The sequence below is a fragment of the Musca vetustissima genome, unplaced genomic scaffold, assembly GCF_032173495.1.
Source record: "Musca vetustissima isolate MV318-11 ecotype Yass unplaced genomic scaffold, APGP_CSIRO_Mvet_v1 utg6862, whole genome shotgun sequence".
Lineage (NCBI taxonomy): Eukaryota > Metazoa > Arthropoda > Insecta > Diptera > Muscidae > Musca > Musca vetustissima.
The window spans coordinates 26,934-46,301 of record NW_026875419.1 but is presented as its reverse complement, the minus strand read 5'-3'; the positions used below and the strand labels follow the sequence as shown (position 1 = coordinate 46,301).

Below are 19,368 nucleotides of genomic sequence, written 5' to 3'. Positions count from 1 at the left end.
AATATAAATTACCAAATTACTTCTGATTAAGTTAATAATCGTATCCTCCTCTTACTGTTTGCAGAGGTTGTGGTCCTTACTTATTTAGTGTTGCTATTTTCCCCTTTGTGGCGCTACTCAGACCATTTTTGGGTCATCATGTCTTGATAATGATGCTGAGGTTGTTTAATTATATTCCTGGGGGCGTCGGATGCCTGCCGGGGGGTAAGCCTATTTTGTGCAGTGGTTTGAATCCTTTCTTATTTATATGTATTACTATTTTCCTCTGGGAGGCGCTGGTTCTTCATTTCTTATACCCACCACACCGTGGTACAGGGTATTATGTCTTGGTGCATATGTTTGTAACAGGCAAAAGGAATCGAATGGTTACTTTTTAGAATATACATAGAATCACTTTCTGAGTCGATTTACGCATGTCCGTCTGTATGTCTGTTCATGTAATTTTGTTGACAAAATACTGGTCGCATTTATAATCCGATTTGGATGAATTTTGGCACAGTTCACTTATTTGGCCCAAGGAGTTCTGAGTTCTGAATTAGGTTCAGACTGATGTCTGCGAAGTTTTGTTAAAATCGGTTCAGATTTAGATATAGCTCTCATATATAGTTTCGTCCGATTTTTGGTTGAATGATACACTAAACTCCCAATATTTGTCCGATTGACACAGAATTTTGCACAGAGTACTGTATTAGGTTCAGACTAATGAATGCGAAGTTTTGTTGAAATCGATTCAGATTTAGATATAGCTCCCATATATAGTTTCGTCCGATTTTTTGTGAATATTTGTCCAATTGAGACAAAATTTTGCACAGAGTACTGAATCATATTCCGATTGATGTCTGCGAAGTTTAGTTAAAATCGGTTCAGATTTAGATATAGCTCCCATATATAGTTTCGTTCGATTTTATGTGAATGATGCACCAAACTCCCAATATTTGTCCGATTGACACAATATTTGGAGCAGAGTTCTTAATTAGGTCCAGACTGATGTCTGCGAAGTTTAGTTAAAATCGGTTCAGATTTAGATATAGCTCTCATATATAGTTTCGTCCGATTTATTGGTAAATGATACACCAAACTCCAAATATTTGTCTGATTGCTATTGAGAAAAAAATGATGCGTGATTAGGTTTGTTGAAATCGGTTCAGATTTTGATATAGGTCTTATATATATTTTCGTTCGATTTTATGTAAATGGTAGTTACACGAAATTTGGCAGAGGGTATTAAATTGAATATAGTGATTACAAAAAACAAATGGTGTATGCAACGGTTCGGTCCATGCATTTATATATAGCTCCCATACATAATTTGACTCTATTTTATACAAATGGCACACAAAGAATCCAAGTCTGTCCGTTTGAGATGTAATTTTTCATTGATTTCAGAATGGTATGGGGTTTTTCAATTGGTTCAAATATTTATCTAGATAACACATTTAATTTCGCCCGATTCCATCTCAATGGTCCTCCAAAGATTCTATGACCGTTATATCTACAGGATATTATAGATTTTAACATGTCTTGCATGTTTCCAAAGTGGTGAAGGGTATCATATAGACGGCCCCGTCCGACTTTTGAACTTTCCTTACTGGTTTAATTATGCTCATGTGTTGATGATATGCTGAGGTCCCTTCATAGAATGTCAGCGGGTCCGATGGGAGAAGGTATACCTTTAGTATATATTTATACCTAAAAGTATATATTTGCTAAATAAACAACGCCCCTTTAATTTTGTAAAGTGGTTTGAATCCTGGGTTATTTAATTTTGCCATTCTCCTCTAGGAGGCGATACTCCTTTCATTAATTGTCTGTGTTATCCCCATGAATGTTGAGATGTAAATGGACTTCGGATGCATTTCATAAGGAGCTCTATGTAAGCCTCTTTTTCAAATTCTCGAAAACCACTTTCAAAGATTTGTTTCTGCTCCGCTGGGATTTGAACCCGAGAACTAGCAGTTTGTTGATTACTTAACTTTTACTATTTTAATTTATTATATATCAATAGAGATAGTCCAATTTTTTATTGTAATATATTTGATTCTGAAAGACCTATTTTTTATTTTCAATATAAAATTATTTTTTCAATGTTCTTCCACTCATGCCGATTAATATTTCTTCTAGGTCTTCTACAACAATATCAACGTAATCAAGCGGGCCAAGGAAGGTACAGGTCACACGGATAGTAAACAAGTCTCATGGACTTGTAGTGCTGAATTCAATGGAACCACTAAGGATGCTATAAGCTTTCTCAATACCGATTCCTATGCTCTAATGGCCAAGGAATCACACCCGGCTGGAGAGAGGTGAGTACCCATTTTTTAATCATAAGATCAATTTTTAAAATTACCAAATTTTTCTTACAGTGTATCACTGCAATTCCGTACGATGGAAGAAACTGGAGTCATTTTCTATAACGGCGGTTTCGATTATGTGCTGGTGGAAATTGAAAATAAACTACTGATTTTTACCTTTCACAAAGAGGGTAGTCAAATCAAGTTAACCTCCAATGATTCCGTGGCAGATGGTAAATGGCATAAACTGGTGATGCGTTATAATGCCGAAATGGCGGAAGTCACTTTAGATGATCAAATTTATCGGGGACAGCATGATAATGACACTAAGGCTACCATTAGTTTGGAGAAGAGTTTCTTCGTTGGCGGAGTGCAGGAGGAACTGAGACGTCGCCTTTGGCATAAGGGTCTGCGTATTAATGATAATAGTTTTATGGGCTGTATGAAGGACGTGCATATAAACGGCAAAGATTTGGGTTTTCCACACATCAATAAGTCACAGCATTTGGATTTGAATTGTGTTTGGAAATATCCCTGCGTAGAACATGAACCTTGTTTGAAGAGTGGTTACTGTAATCAGTATGGGGTGGATGAGTTTATATGCTATTGTGATCAATCGTATTGTATTAAAGCGGATTTTCAAGGGCCATATAAGGTAAGGAGGAAATATTTTCTACTCAGAAAATATAGAAAAAAGGAGCATCAGTTTTTTCTAGGAAAAAGTCCGACCTCAGTTCATCAGACGTATTTTTTTCTATAGGAAAAAAATCGACCTCGGATAATCTGAGTTATTTTTTTTTATAGAAAAAATTCGACCTCAGATCATCTGAGGTATCTTTTTCTATGGAAAAAAATTCGACCTCAGTTCATCTAAAATACTTTTTTCTATAGAAAAAAATCTGACCTCAATTCTGAGAGACTTTTTTTTCTATAGAAAAAAATCGGTAGCTCAGAGACATATTTTTATATTCCCTATTTTTCTCTTTCCAGATCTTCACCGAAACCAGTCCAACCCTGGAACTACTCTACGTTTCCCCCATGCAGCTGCTGGAGGGTGGAACAGTTTTTCTCTCACCGAATTTCTTGGATACCCTATTGGATTATCGCAAAACTCCTGGCGTCTCTGAGTCATCCATTGTCTTCCACGTTGTACAACAGCCCCGTTATGGTCAATTGTTACAATTCTCCCAAGAGAAAAATAACTTCGTGATATGTCGCACTTTCAATATGGTGGACCTGTCCACAGACAAGGTGAAATATGTTCACAATGGGGCGGAAAATTTCAATGATCATGCCATGTTGGATATGCAGATCTATGGCGATATACACAAGGTGCCGGAAAATATTTTGGGAAAACATCGTTTTATGTTGCATGCCAATATCACGCCGATCAATGACCCGCCTCAACTGCAAATACCCTCAAATAAAATTCTGCGAGTCATTGAAGGAATTGAAAAGAATTTGGATGTAGATCTTTTTAATATTCAAGATCCTGACAGTCCACCCAATGTGCTGATGTATACCATTTTGCCCTCTACCAATCCTCAGGAATCCTTTGGACGTTTCATTATCAATAATCGTCCGACCATGACTTTCTCCCAGGCCGATGTTAATACGGGAAAGGTGACATTCCTCTATAATACGACGACGGCGGAATCGTTTAGCTATCAGCTTCTGATGCATGTTTCCGATGGTATTGAGACCAGTGATACGGTATTTTTATCAGTTTCGGTTCACCCTCTGGAATTACGATTGGTGAATAATACCGGTCTGATAATGATCCACAAATCTTCGTTACTCCTTACGCCTTCGAATTTATCGATTGGCACCAATGCTGCCGATGAAAATATCGATATTCGCTATGATATTGTAAAGGCGCCTCAGTATGGAGCTATACAACGGCTGCGTCAGGTTGATGCCACCTGGGTCAATGTGGATTGGTTCAGTGATAGTCAGCTACAGCTGGGCCACATACGTTATCTGCATAATTTGGAATTTCCCTGGCATGATGAGTTTAAGGTAAGGATCGGGATAAAATCGGTATTTAATAAACTCAAAGCAATCTGAACTGAAGTCGGATTTTTTTAAATAAAAATTCCTTTGACCTCAAGTCTCAGTGACTTTTTCAACAGAAAAAAATCGATCTCAGTTCTAAGGGCCTTTTTCTATAAAAAAAAACCCCGATCTCAGTTCAGAGGGCCTTTTTTATAGAAAAAATTCGACCTCAGTTCTGAGGGCCTTTTTTATAGAAAAAATCCGACCTCAGTTCTGAGGGCCTCTTTTTCTATAGAAAAAATTGAACCTCAGTTCTGAGAGCCTTTTTTCTATGGAAAAAGCCGACCTAAGTTCTTAAGGCCTTTTTTCTAAAGAAAAATCCCGACCTCAGTTCTGAGGGTCTTTTTTTCTTTTGAAAAAATCCGACCTCAGTTCTGAGGGCCTTTTTTTCTAGTGAAAAAAATCGACCCAATTCTGAGGTACTTTTTTCTATAGAAGAACAATTCGACCTCAGTTCTGAGGGATTTTTTTCTAAAGAAAACAATCCTATAGAAAAAATTCCGACCTCAGTTCTGAGAGAATTTTTTTTACTGCATAAAATCGGACTATAGTTCTGAGATGTGTTTTTTTCTATAGAAAAAATCTACTACAGTTCAGGTCTCAAAACTGAGGTCGAGGTTTTTCCTATAGGAAAAAACACATCAGAACTCAAGACAGATTTTTTCTATAGAAAAAGGTCCCTCAGAACTGAGGTCGGATTTTTTTTCTATAGAAAAAAGTCCATCAGAACTGAGGTCGGATTTTTATCTATAGAAAAAAATCCCTCTGAACTGAGGTCGGATTTTTATCTATAGAAAAAAGTCCCTCAGAACTGAGGTCGAATTTTTTTCTATAGAAAAAAGTCCCTCAGAACTGAGGTCGGATTTTTTTTCTATAGAAAAAATCCCTCAAAACTCAGGTTGAGGTTTTTCCTATAGGAAAAAACACATCAGAACTCAAGACAGATTTTTTCTATAGAAAAAGGTCCCTCAGAACTGAGGTCGTATTTTTTTTATAGAAAAAGTCCCTCAGAACTGAGGTCGGATTTTTTTTTCTATAGAAAAAAGTCCCTCAGATCTGAGGTCGGATTTTTTCTATAAAGTCTGATCGACCTGGGAAATAATGTCGGATTTTTTTCTATAGATAAATGTCCCTCAGAACTGATCGACCTCGGAAATGAGGTCGGATTTTTTTCTATAAAAAAAGTCCCTCAGAACTGAAGTCGAATTTTTTATTGATAAAAGACCCTCAGAACTGAGGTCAATTTTTTTCCTCGGAAATGTTTTTATTCCAATTTTTATTTGATTTTTCTCCTTCTTTTCTTTTTTCCAGTTTATTGCCTCCTTTGGTTTTGTGACCACCCAAACCTTTGATTTCCGTATTACCTTTACGCGTTTGCGTATAAATTCCCGAAAACCATCTATGATAGCCATAAATGGATCCAGAGAATTTATTTTGACCAATGAAGTGTTGTCGTACGAAACCGTGCCCATTGAGACCTTCCCTCGCAATATCATCTACAAAATTATTAGTCCCACCAAATATGGCAACATTTATGTGGAGGGCTCTCGGAAATTCGCCAAGGAAATGGATTCATTTACCCAATTGGATATCGATAAGAATCGCATACGCTACAAGACCCATCATTCGGCCTACTCCAGTTTTCGTGATTATCTGGAATTTGTTGTCTCGGTGGCGGAATGTGATGATGTGATCGGCAAGGTGACAATTATGTTTACCCCACGAGATGACCTGGTCAATAAGTTATCCTATCAAACCAAAGAAATTCTCAAGGTCCAAGAGGGTGAAAGAGCTTTGATAACGAAAAATCATTTTGAAATACGTTTCAATATTTACGAAAGTCTGCGATTCGTAGTGACTCAAAAACCCAAATTCGGTACCCTGTGTCGTTATGATGAACGGGACCACAAAGTGATTATGGCCAGCGAATTTACGCTGGAGCAAATGTTTCTCAATGAAATCTATTATTGTCACGATGATACTGAGTCAACAGAGGACTTATTCGATTTACTTATTTTGTCAAGTGAGGAAACCGATTTACAATTTGTCTCACGGATCGATGTGAGAATCAGCCTTCATAATGATAATGCTCCATATCGTACTATGGAACGTATATTTCATGTTATGCGGGGCGGTATACGAACCTTGAATTCAGATGTCTTGCAGTATTTGGATGCCGATGTGGATACAAATACTTCGAATATCCACTACCTGCACATATCCTGCAATAATGGAGCATTCTACAAGTCTGGTCATTATGTGGATAGTTTTACCCAAGATGACATAGCCAATAGGCGTATAATGTTCCAACATACTGGAGCCGATGTGGGTACCGCCTCATTTATTGTCAGCGATCAAATGCATAATGTCGATGGGCTGTTGGAAATTCATGCCTCTGACGCCTTTGTTTCAATGTTGGCGGGTAATGCCACAATTGTTCAGGAGAGTAAATTTGTAATACTCCGCAATAAAGATTTTGTTTTGGAAACAAATTTAGATATGAAATTGGATGAGATCTACTATGAGGTAATTAAGCCTCCGACCTATGGCATACTAATGTATTTGGGGAGACCACGAGGATACACGGAGGATACATATGGGTCGTCTTCGGCGTCCTCACATTACAAGTCATCAAATTTAACTTCGTTAAGCAACTTCACCCATTTGGATATTGAACGGGATCGTTTGGTCTATTGGAACACGGAAATTGCTTCGATGGATAAGTTGAGGTAAGGGTAGAATTTTCAGATTTTTTGTTTTATGGGCAGAGATTTTTAATGATATTTTCCTTTTCTTTTTAGATACCGCGTCCACATTAAAAACATCAGTGCCGAAGGCGAGGTTCTGTTCCGCATATATCCCTCTGCATATTGGGAACCGCTGCAGGTGAAAAAGAATCAAACGCTGTATGTTGAAGAATCGACAAGCGTACTGATTTCCCGTGATGTCTTGGAGGTGAGTACTAGCACCCAACTAAAAAATCTGACCTCAGGTCTGAGTTATTTTTCCCAAAAGAAAAAAATAACGACATCAGGTCTGAGGTATTTTTCGCTCAGATTTGAGGTGTGTTTTTTTTATAAAAAATCCGACCTCACATCGGAGGTCCGTTTTTCTACAGAAAACAATCCGACCTCAGTTCTGAGGTCTATTTTTTCTTTAGAAAAATAGAAAATAGGTCATATAGGAAAAAATCGAACTCTGTCTGAGGTGAAGTTTTTCCTTAGAAAAAATCCGACTTCCCTTTCTGATATGTGTTTTTTCTATAAAAAAAAGTCCGACCTCAGTTCTGAGGTACATTTTTCTACAGAAAATAATCCGACCTCAGTTCTGAGGTCTTTTTTCTATAGAAAAAATTCGATCTCGGTTTTGAGGTCCGTTTTTCTACGTATTTCTCAGTTCTGAGGTCGTTTTTTTTCTGTAGAAAATAATCCGACCACAGTCTTTAGGTCAGTTTTGCTATAGAAAAAAATCCAATCACGATTCTGAGGTGCTGGACCGAGTTCTAATTTTTTTTTTTTTGCTATAAAAACAAATTCAACCTCAGTTTAAGATCCCTTTTGTATAGACAAAAATCGGACCCCAGTTCTGAGGACCTTTTGAGTTTCGACGTCAGTCCTGCGGTTATTTTAAGGTCCGACCTCAGTTGTGAGGTCCTTTTTTCCTATAAAAAGTCGGCTTCATTTCTAGATCTCTTTTCCTATAGAAAACAATTTCGACCTTAGTTCTGAGTTATTTTTTGCTATAGAAAAATTCCGAACGCAGTTCTGAAGTCCTTTTTCGGCATAGAAAAAATCCAATCTCAATTTTGAGGTAGGTTTTTGCTATAGAAAAAAATCCGACCTCAGTTTTGAGGTCCTTTTTTTTTTGAAAAAATCCGACCACCGTTAATGCTGAGGTCCTTTTTTCCGACCTCAGTTCTGAGCTGTGTATTTTCTATAGAAAAAATTAAACCTTAATTCTGAGCTGTGTTTGTTTTTATAGAAAGAAAATTATACGTCAGTTCTGAAGTCCTTTTTTGCTATAGGAAAACTTCCGTACTCAGTTCTGAGGTCTTTTTTCTATAAAAAATCCGACCTCAGTTCTGAGGTCCTGTTTGGAGCTCTGTTTTTATATTTTTCTATATTTTTGCATATTTCAGGTTGTCCATCCGAATATCTCCCCCGGTGATATAACCTTCCTTGTTACAGCCTCTCCTCTGCATGGCTACCTAGAAATGCAATCCATGTCCTTCGATGATGAATACAATTGCAAAGTGTTCGATCAATCGGCCATCAATACCGAGAAAATGTTCTACATTCAAGCGGGGGTAAATCAATCAAGTGACTATTTTATATTCGATGTAACCAATGGCATCACCTGGCTGCGGAACCTTATGCTCCGTATAGTCATTATCCCCGAAAAGTTATATATGCATACGAACACCATATCAGTGGTGGAGGGTAAAACGGTGCAACTAACCTCTGCGGATATACAACCCTTCTCAGAATATTATCGTGGTAAAATATTGGAATATATTATCACCTCCAATCCCTCGGCGGGTTATATTATGGCTTCGAATTCGAAAGTGAAGAGATTTACCCAGAAACAATTGGATCAGGGTGCGATACATTATATCCATAATGGTAGTGAAAATTCGACAGATGTTATGACGCTGATTGCAACGGCAAGGAATAAGGAAAGTGTGCCCTTCGATTTGGAATTTTCCGTGGTGCCGGTGAACGATGAACAGCCGGTGGTGGTAACCAACACGGGACTGCAGGTGTGGAATGGAGGGAGGTATATAATACGCTATACGGATTTGAGTAAGTAGACCTAGAACCTGGGAAATAGAAAATTTTAAATTAATTTTACTCTCTCTTTTCAGTGGCTCGTGATTATGACACTCCACCGGAAAATCTCACCTTTGTGGTGAATCACATTTATGGTGGTTATTTGGCCTTTAAAAGTGATCCGGAATCGAAAATCGAAAACTTCACCCAAAATGACATCAACAATGAACAGGTCTATTTTATACACGATTCAAATTCCCGACGCAATGAAATGTCCTTTATGGTCACGGATGGTCTGTTCAATACGACGGAGCAGGTTCTGAATATTGCCATCAAACCCATTGAAATTATTGAAGAACGAAATGAAAATCTCCATGTCTTCCCGTTGACAAAGAAACAAATTCTACGCGATCATTTACATTTCCGTTGTTCGGACGAAGAGCGGGAGATTCGATACAACATAACAGTACCCCCCACCTTGGGTCGTATTATCAACGAATATATGATTATGGATAATGGCCAGCCGAGAGAAGTGTCGGAATTCACTCAATACGATATTGATAATGGTCATATATTTTACGAACACACAGCTGTTGTCATCGAATTTCGTATCAATGATTCGTTTAACTTCGATGTCATTGCGAAAAGGAGTGATCGTTTGTTGGATCAAAAATTCAATATTGAAATATCGGTATCTTCGGGAGGTCTGCTGAGATTTTTACCCGTTTCGAAGTTGAATGTGGATGAAGGTGGTTCAGTGCCAATTAATTTAGACTTCTCCAAAATGTTGGAATATCTTAAGACCCGAGCTGGTATTAATAATCCGGAGTTATTTATTGAATCGGTTCAGAAGCCTAGCCATGGCACCATTGGTTTGGGTCATGAATTCCGGCCTACCCAAAAATTCCATCCAAGTGATTTCTTTACCCGGAAGGTGTACTATATTCATGATCATACCGACACTTTGGAGGATACCATTTTGATGTCGGTATATTTGGAACAGGGGTGAGTACAAGATAAAATGTAGATAGATGTAGAATCACTGAGAATAGATCCGACCTTAGCTCTGAGACATATTTTCCTATAGAAATAATTTTTCTTTAGGAAAAATCGGATTTCAATTGTGAGGTATATAAAAAATCGGACTTCAGTTCAGCGATAGTTTTTTCTATGCAGAAAAAGTAAAGAAAAATACCTTTGGTGATCTGAGGTCGAATTTTTTTATTGGAACTAAACACCTCAGAACTGCGATCGATATTTTTTGTATAGAAAAAATTTTTAATAATTTTATGACGGCTTTCTTCTATAGAACCTAAAGACCTCAGAACGGCGGCCGATATTTTTCTATAAAAAATAACTCAAAATTAGCTCGATTTATTTTTATAGAAAAAAATCCTCAGAACTGAGGTCAGAACCTAAAGGACCTCAGAACTGAGGTACTTTTTTCCTATAGCAAAAAATCCGACCTCATTTCTAGATCTTTTTTCTAAGATCCTTTTGATGTCCAATATCAGTTCTGAGGTTATTTTGAAGTCCGACTTCAGTTCGGAGGTCCTTTATTCTAAGGAAAAAACCAACCTCAGTTCTGAGGTGCTTTTGATGTTCGTCCTAAGTTCTGAGGTCATTATATATATATATATATATATAAAATCGACATAGATCGCTTCTTCTATAGAAAAAATCCGACCATAGTTCTGAAGTATTTTTTACTATAGATAAAATCGGATCTAACTTATGAGGTCCTTTTTTGCTTTAAAAAATAGTTCGAGCTCCTTTATAGCTATAGAAAGAAATCTGACCTCAGTTCTGAGGTGCTTTTGAGATTCGATCCGAGCTAAGTTCTGAGGTCCTTTTTGATTTAGAAAAAATGATCCGACCTATGTTCTGAGGTCATTTTTCCATAGGAAAAAATCAAACCTCAATTCTGATGTACTTTTTCCTATACAAAAAATCCGACCTCGAACCTGAGGCGTGTTTTTTTTCTATGGAATAAAAATCCGACTTTAGTTTTACTGGACTTTTTCGATTTTTTTCCATAGAAAAAACTCGACTTCAGTTCTGTGGTCAGATTTTTTTCTACAGAAAAAATCGACCTCAGTACAGTATTTTTTTGCTACAGAAGTATCTGTTTTCAAATAGACGGCATCGTCGACTTTTCTCTTTTCCCTACCGAATTTTTTTATTTTTTTTCCTCCCTTTTGCAGCCACATTTTCCTCTGCAATCTCACCGTGCCGGTTAGCATAAATCCCATTAATGATCAACCCTTCAAGTTGATAACCCATCAACCCCAGATGACAGTGGTTGAGGGTGAAAATCGTACAATAACCCGCAACATTTTAGTAACCGAAGATAAGGATACACCTCCGGAAGAAATCATCTATGACATTATGAGCGGTCCAACATTGGGGGTATTGAAGAAAATCTCCAAAGATGGTGTGGCCGAGGAGCTACTGGCCTATTCCAACCAATTTACCCAAGCCGATATAAACAACGATCGTATAGTTTATGTACATTTCGGAACTCCGCAATCGACTACATTTTGCTTCACGGTGTCGGATGGGAAATTTAATCCCGCCTATGAAATATTTACCATCAAAATTGCACCTATATCGATAGTGCCGACGGCACAACAATATCCGGTGACGGTCCAGCAGGGTGCCACCACCGCTGTTATGAAATTGGAAAATATTGGCATTAAGACAAATGCTCAGATCCAAAGGTTGTCGTATAACATCACTAATTCTCCTCTCTATGGTATTATTGTGCTGAAACATCAGCCCACATTGCGGTTTAATCATCAGCTCTTGGAAATGGGTCAGATCAATTATATGCAAACGGATTTGAATCGTTCGAATGATACGTTCCAGGTTAGTGCATATGTGCCGGGTACAAATTATGTGGCAACTGTAGATGTGCTGGTCCAAGTGGAGCCGGTTATAAAAATCACTGATATTCCAATGCAAGGAGTCCAGGCAGGGGAGAAAATCCGTTTGATGTCTCTCCTCGTGCCGGATAATCCTCTTTCCCTCAAGTTGAATAAATTCAATCCGAAATTCCTGATAACCCGTCTACCCAGCACAGGACAGATACGTAAAATAATACGCAGTTCGGGTCTATCCAGTGATGCCCAAAATGAACGTCCTACCACTTCCTTTTCATTTAAGGAATTACGAAGTGGTGTAGTGTATTTTATACCCCACGAATCGGCGGCAAATACCCGGGCCGATAATGACAGTTTCGATTATCAGCTGCATATAAAGACCGTACAACCGGCCCAGGCTTCAGTGAAAATTATTTATCGCAAGCCCGTCGACGAAATGGCCAGAGATGTCACCAAGGCCTCAACAGGGTTCTCGCTAAATTATGTAGCCATTATTTGTGCTGTATTGATTTTGCTGATGTTGGTCCTGATCATAATGTTGGTCTTGAAATTCCGTTACTTGAAGAAACATAAAGCCAATATTTCAAAGGATCAACCCCCCTCTTTGCCCTGTCCACCAGATTTGACCTCTGTCAGTCCTCAACATCATCATCCCCATCACAGTCCTCATCATCATCATTATGCCAATTCAGAGGCAGACTCTGTGCCCGTTACTGGCAATTCAACACCCCTTCCGGGCTTCAGTAATATACCACATTGTAAAATTATACCTGTCGAATCATATAAACATGATTTCCCCGACTATGATCCTGATGAGGATGAAACCGATGATCAATGTGATCCACAGCAAATGATGTTGCCACAGCGTTACAATCCATATCAGCTGGAGAATGATACCTGGAGTTCATCGTGTGATATGGCTAATGATTTTGCAGGCTACTCAAGTGTGCCGCAAAGTAGTGGCCAAGCGGTATCGGCATCGACACCGCCTTCAGCGCCACCTAGTAATCCTTTGCTAAGGCGTAATCAGTATTGGGTCTGAACACACTCTGTTAACAGATATTAATGAGGGAAATAGTTGTAATTATTTTTTAAAATATATTTCTTTTAATTTACGGAGAAAAAACGAACTTAACAAAAGATACGAGACAAGTGCTTTAAAAGTGCCTTTAATATTTTTCTATATAAATATATATTTTTTTAATTTATTACTATTTTTTAACAAACTTGCCATAAACGGAAAACCTCCAAAGGTTTCTCTACACAATTTCCAGTTATATGCCAAATAAAAATAATTCTAAACTGGACCCAAATTATTTTTAATATAATTAATTTTTATATTTAAAATTTAGTGCTAAGAAAAATTGTGTATAATTTATTAACTAAGTTAGTATTTAAATATATATGATAAATATTAAATAAAAGTTACGCATTTTTTAAAATAATTTTTTATATATAAATGCCATTTCATGTCGTTGCCATCATCCATTACATTTTAATGTTTCATGCCATAAATATTTTTTTATTGTAATTTTATTTTCTGTGGCCATAATATTTTTAATAATTAAAAAAAAAATAATTTAATTTTATACATATCGATATTTAAGATTTACATTCTATTTACTCATAGATTTAAGAACTGCAAATAACTTATTAATAAATAATGACAATAACTTAACGATGGTTCAAAATTTGGGTGTTTTTTATGCAGAATGGCCTCAACAAGGCGTGGATTTATTATAATTTATTATAATTTTTCAAGGCATACAAAAGTCATTGGGTGGATTTATAAAAGAATATTTTTTAAAGGACATAAACATGGCGTGGGTTTATTAAATAATATTTTTTCAATGACCTAAATAAGTCGTGGGATTATTATGGAATTTATGACATTGTTCGCCGAGGGGTAAGGCAGGGAAGATAGTTTCGGATCTCGCCACTGATCCTCATCAGTTCCCTTAGTTTTTGGTTGGGATATTCTCCCCAGAAGTTATTTATTGTTTCTTTACAAAAAAAAACCTTTCATACCCAAATGACTCTTGTAACAAATCGAAGTTCTTACGTTACCAGCGATACGACCTCAATGAGAAGTTCGATTGCGCCTGACTTTGTGGTTATTATGGTTCTGGGTATTATGTCTTTGTGCATATGTTTGTAACAGGCAAAAGGAATCGAGATAGACCCATGATTCCTTTTGAGAATATGCATAGAATCATTTTCTGAGTCGATTTATGCGTTTCCGCCTGTCCGTCCGTCCATGTATCTTTTGTGAACAAAGTACAGGTTCAGATTTTGATGTAGCTCCTATATATAGTTTTGTCCGACTTTATGTAAATTGTGACAAAATTTTGCGCAGCGTTTTGAATTAGGTCCTGTTTGATATTCATGAAGTTCTGTTGAAATCGGTTCAGATAGTTTCGTCCGAATTTTGGTAAATGGTGTGCCAAACTTTCCATAATTTTTTCGATTGTGACAAAATTTTGCAGATCGTATTAAAATAGGCCCACATTGATGTATACGAAGTTTTGTGAAAATCGGTTCAGATTTAGATAGGGCTCATATTTTTTTTTTTTTTTTGTAAATGGTGCACCGAGGAGCCTACGTCTGTTCCAAATACGCGAGATAAAATTGTGAACAGCGCTCTGTGCTGCAACATACCAAACGGTATATACCACAGTTGCTCAATTAGGCCCTGATTTACATGTAGCTCCACATACATTATTTTGCTCGATTTCATACAAATGGTACACAAAAGAATCTGATTGACATACAATGCATTGAGTTTTTACTTGGTTCAAATGTCTATGTAGATCACACATTTAGTTTCGCACCATTCCATTTCAATGGTTCTCTAAAAATTATATGTCTGATTGTACATATTAGCATCTCTTGTATAGTCGGCCACGTCCGACTTTTGATTTTTCCTTAATTTTTGTAAAGAATTTTTTTTCGAGGAAAAATTAATAATAATTAAAATCCACGCCATGTTTGGACCTTGAAAAGAATGCTAATTGCTTCTTTTAAAAAATGTAATTGGAATAGAAAATATATTTTTACGATGACCATTACATTATAATCCATAATTTTTTAAATAATTTCTATTGGCATAGGATTCGACAAGAGTTTGTCTCATTTATCGAATCCCTTAAACTTATGCAATGGCAATTGACGATATTACGAAAATTTAGGGTTATCTGTGCATTTGGTTGGTGTCCATACTAAAAAGTCATCAAAGTCAACTTAACACATGTAGGTTGGCAACACAAAAATTCATCGATAATCAAAATTATCGCCCATATATATCGAAAAATAATTATCGCACATTTTTGAATGTTTTACGAAAAAATTTCGGAAATCATGGCCACGCACATATTTGACTAGTTGGCAATAAATTATACCTTCTGGAAACTAGTCATTTTCGGAAATTTTTTTTTTGGTTGCCCTTTAGGTACATTTTTCAAGTAGGCACACACATTTTCCAAAGGGTTAAGGTCGGGATTTTAGGCTGACGTATCCAAAACGTTGCCACAGTTATAAAGAAGCCACATTCGCACTATATGTGACATATGCTTCATTTCATTATCCTGATAAAATTTACAATGTGGATTGTGGGGGAGGTACCAGAAGAAATGAACTAATTGATCCCATCTTTTAACTTGATCTAGGCTTGATAAAGATAATAGGTTGTGCAAAGTTGAATTTAAATTGGATGGACCGTTCGCATGGTATTATACAATTAATTTTCCACAAGGAGTGGGCAAACATTTCATATCATCGAACTTGAATTAAGTTTGAATGAAATATTCCAATGTGCAAAGTTTGGATGAAAACGGTTACCCCCTTGGAGAGATATCGTGCCCACTAGCCGGCCAGTCATACGGACGGGCATTTGTAAATCGACTCCAAATTGTCTGAAACGGATTCGGTCCAAATAAACATGGGGTCTAAAACCAATATTTCGATGAGGCTGTGACTACTTTGTATCCGATATACTTCTGGAGTACAATTTAAAAAGGATAAAATATATAGATGATTTGAATATTCAAAGCAAATGTTTAAATAATTCCACGAAATTGAGATAGGGTATCGTAAGAATGTTTTTTGGGCTGACAACGTTTTAGTCGGCAAGGTAGGGAGGGAAACCCGATGACACCTAAGGTTCAAAGAGCTTCCTCTATACTAACTTTAACCATCGGAATATAGATAATAAAATTTAGCTACCAATTAAATATTCATGTAACTGGTTGAGGCCTATTACTTCTGATAAGAACACGCCCCAAGCCCTGAGCACGGTCGGAATTAATGGGAAACAAGTGAAAAAGCAGTTAAGTTCGGCCGGGCCGAACTTTGGATACCCTCCCCATATAGTTACTTGAAATAAAAATATATGGAACATACCAAAAAGTATACCGAACTTTGGATACCCTCCACCATATAGTTACTTGAAATAAAAATATATGGAACATACCAAAAAGTATACTGATATCAACAACTGTTGTTGTAAACCATAAACCAAATACAAATTTTATCAATGTTTAATGGACACATGATGTATAAAATGCCCAAAATACTGAAATTTAGAGGGCATAGTTATATGAGGCCATCACCAACAAACACATGCCTTTATGTCGAGGGCGGAGTGGAAGCTGCTGGTTCAATATGAAAATTGAAAATTGTCTTTGCAGCAAAAACATTTGAATGTGAAGGTTTCTGGAGGCTGTACCAAAGGCGGGATCAATATTTATTACATCGTGTAGGAATAACCGTACACTTGGAGTTATAATTATATGAGCTTCTATGCCTAATTGAGGACTGATAGAAAAGGGGGTTATATAGGGACTACCTTAAAAATGGGACGAATGTTAATAATATTTGGAAGGGAGATTTGTTACCATATACGACTACAAAATACCAAATTACTGGGAATTCGATTGAAAAACGCGTTCATGAACTCCAAAATACCAACAATTTGGAGCTAATCGAAAAAATTGACCTATATTTATAATTTTTAGTGGAGTGATTTTCTACCCAATAAGAACTCAAGTACTTAATTACAGCCAATTCGGTTAAAAAATACACTCAAAACCCCCAAAATACTGAAAATTTTGGGGTGCAATAATTATGGGGGCTACCAGAAAAAGTGGACCTATATTTATACATTTTTGTGGATAAATTTGATATCCAAAAAGAACCCAATGTACCAAATTTCAGCAAATTCAGCTGAAAAACGCGCTCAGAACCCCAAAATACCGAACATTTGGGGGTACCTTTTTATGGGAGCTATGTTTAAACGTGGACCGATATAGCCCATCCTCGTACTTGATCTGCCTGCAGACAAAAGACAACTCTATGCAAAATTTCAATCTATCTCAATTCCTTAACAAAAAAAAAAATATTTTATCAGCCACAAACAAAACCTTCAAATCAATATATCGGTATAATGGATAACAACAATAAAATTATATATTATTTTTCAGACCACCAACATGTTTAAAAGAATACCGTAAGAAAGTTTTTATGATACGTGGTGGGTTATTTTTTGAATTTCCCCCCGCTAATTTCGTCCGCTTGGCGCAGAATTCTGGAAGTTTATCTCAACTGGATATTTCTATGTCCTATGTATAGATAAATTTAATGTTATTGGGAGTAAATTTTATCACTCAAATTTCTATAGGGATGAATCGTATTTGTAACCAAGTTACTCAGGTAAATGTTCATGTGGGAATATAATATGTATATTATTTGTGATGTGTTATTACTTTTGATGCTATATAAATCCACATCCACGCGGAATTTTAGAATTGTATATAGTCTATGTCAAATCTATAGGATAGCATGAAGTGCTTTAAAAATTTCAGTAAAATGTGTTCAGCGGTTTTTAACTCAAACTAAACTTTTTATTCTCTATATGTAGACTATTTAAGTGCAATGGAGATTTCATTTTCCCATATGCTACCACATATGGGGAAATGTACCACACTGTGGTACAGGGTATTATGTCTTTGTGCATATGTTTGTAACAGCCAAAAATAATCGAGATAGACCCATGGTTCCTTTTGAGAATATGCATAGAATCACTTTCTGAGTCGATTTATGCATGTCCGTCTGTCCATGTATTTTTGTGAACAAAGTACAGGTCGCATTTATGATCCGATTTGGATGAAATTTGGCACATGTCACTTATTTGGCCCAAGGACGAACCCTATTGAAATTGGGGAAAATCGGTTCATATTTAGATATAGCTCCCATATATAGTTTCGTCCGATTCAATGTAAATGTTCCGAATATATCTTTCGATTTGCACGAAATTTGGTATAGCCTACTTAAATAGGTCTAAAATGATGTGTGCCAAGTTTCGTGAAAATCGGTTCAGATTTAGATATAGCTTCCATATATAGTTTCGCTCGATTTTACGTAAATGGTGTACCAAAGTCCCTATCTATCTTTCGATTTGCACGAAATTTGGCATGGCATTTTGAATTAAGTCTAGAATGACGTATGCTAAGTTTCGTGAAAATCGGTTCTGATTTAGATATAGCTCCCGTATACATTTTCGTCCGATTTTATGTAATTGGTGCACCAAGGTCCCTATATGTCTTTCGATTTGCACGAATTTTGGTATGGGGTACTGAATTATGTCTAGAATGGTGTTGCTAAGCTTCGTGAAAAGATCCATAGCTAGGCCGATTGACACAACGTACTGAAGTAATATAAATTAGTCTCTGACAAGTTTCCCTTAAATCGGTTCAGATATAGATATATAACAAAGACGCGACGTATGTTATGATATATATGTATAATATACCTAAAGTGGTGAAGGGTGTTATATAGTCGGCCCAGTCCGACTTTACTGCTTTCCTTACTGGTTTTTGTATGGATTATGTGCAAATTTGAAGATGGTATCTGTAACCGTTCTTAAAATATAAGCATATTACATGTTCGATAATTGTAAGGTATGTTGATGCTATAACTCTACATCCACGCGGAACTTTAAAAGTTTATCTAGCCTATGTTACTCCCAGGACATGCCCTCGCATACTGCGCTAATCTTATCAACATCTGCTCAGCGGTTTTTGCGTCTTTCGGTAACATGCAAACAAAAAAATGATTTCTATTTTATATATATAGTTGATCAAATATATTTTTGTATTTCTTAAAAATATCATCTTATATTTAATAATATAAATTACAAAAAATAGAATAATTTATGATAATTGCAAACTTACATAACTATCACTAGTATACATATATATGAATGTATGTGATGATAAAATGGATGGATTGCTTGGTTGGTTGGTTTTGACAATAATCATAATATAATATCATAAAAATTTCATATTGTGGACTAAATATAAAATAAATCGTGGAGGG

General features: G+C 36.5%; 1 protein-coding gene across 1 annotated transcript in view; it reads left to right on the top strand.

The window, feature by feature from the left end:
• The window catches only part of LOC133337915 (chondroitin sulfate proteoglycan 4-like), a 40,529-nt gene extending 27,490 nt beyond the window's left edge, over window positions 1-13,039 (top strand). Inside the window, exons 4-11 of the mRNA XM_061546117.1 lie at window positions 2,122-2,303; window positions 2,364-2,946; window positions 3,282-4,310; window positions 5,658-7,075; window positions 7,148-7,301; window positions 8,485-9,148; window positions 9,211-10,120; window positions 11,320-13,039. Of these exons, the coding sequence (XP_061402101.1) occupies window positions 2,122-2,303; window positions 2,364-2,946; window positions 3,282-4,310; window positions 5,658-7,075; window positions 7,148-7,301; window positions 8,485-9,148; window positions 9,211-10,120; window positions 11,320-13,039 (6,660 nt within the window). The remainder of the gene's footprint in view (window positions 1-2,121; window positions 2,304-2,363; window positions 2,947-3,281; window positions 4,311-5,657; window positions 7,076-7,147; window positions 7,302-8,484; window positions 9,149-9,210; window positions 10,121-11,319) is intronic.
• Window positions 13,040-19,368: the final 6,329 nt, after the last annotated feature.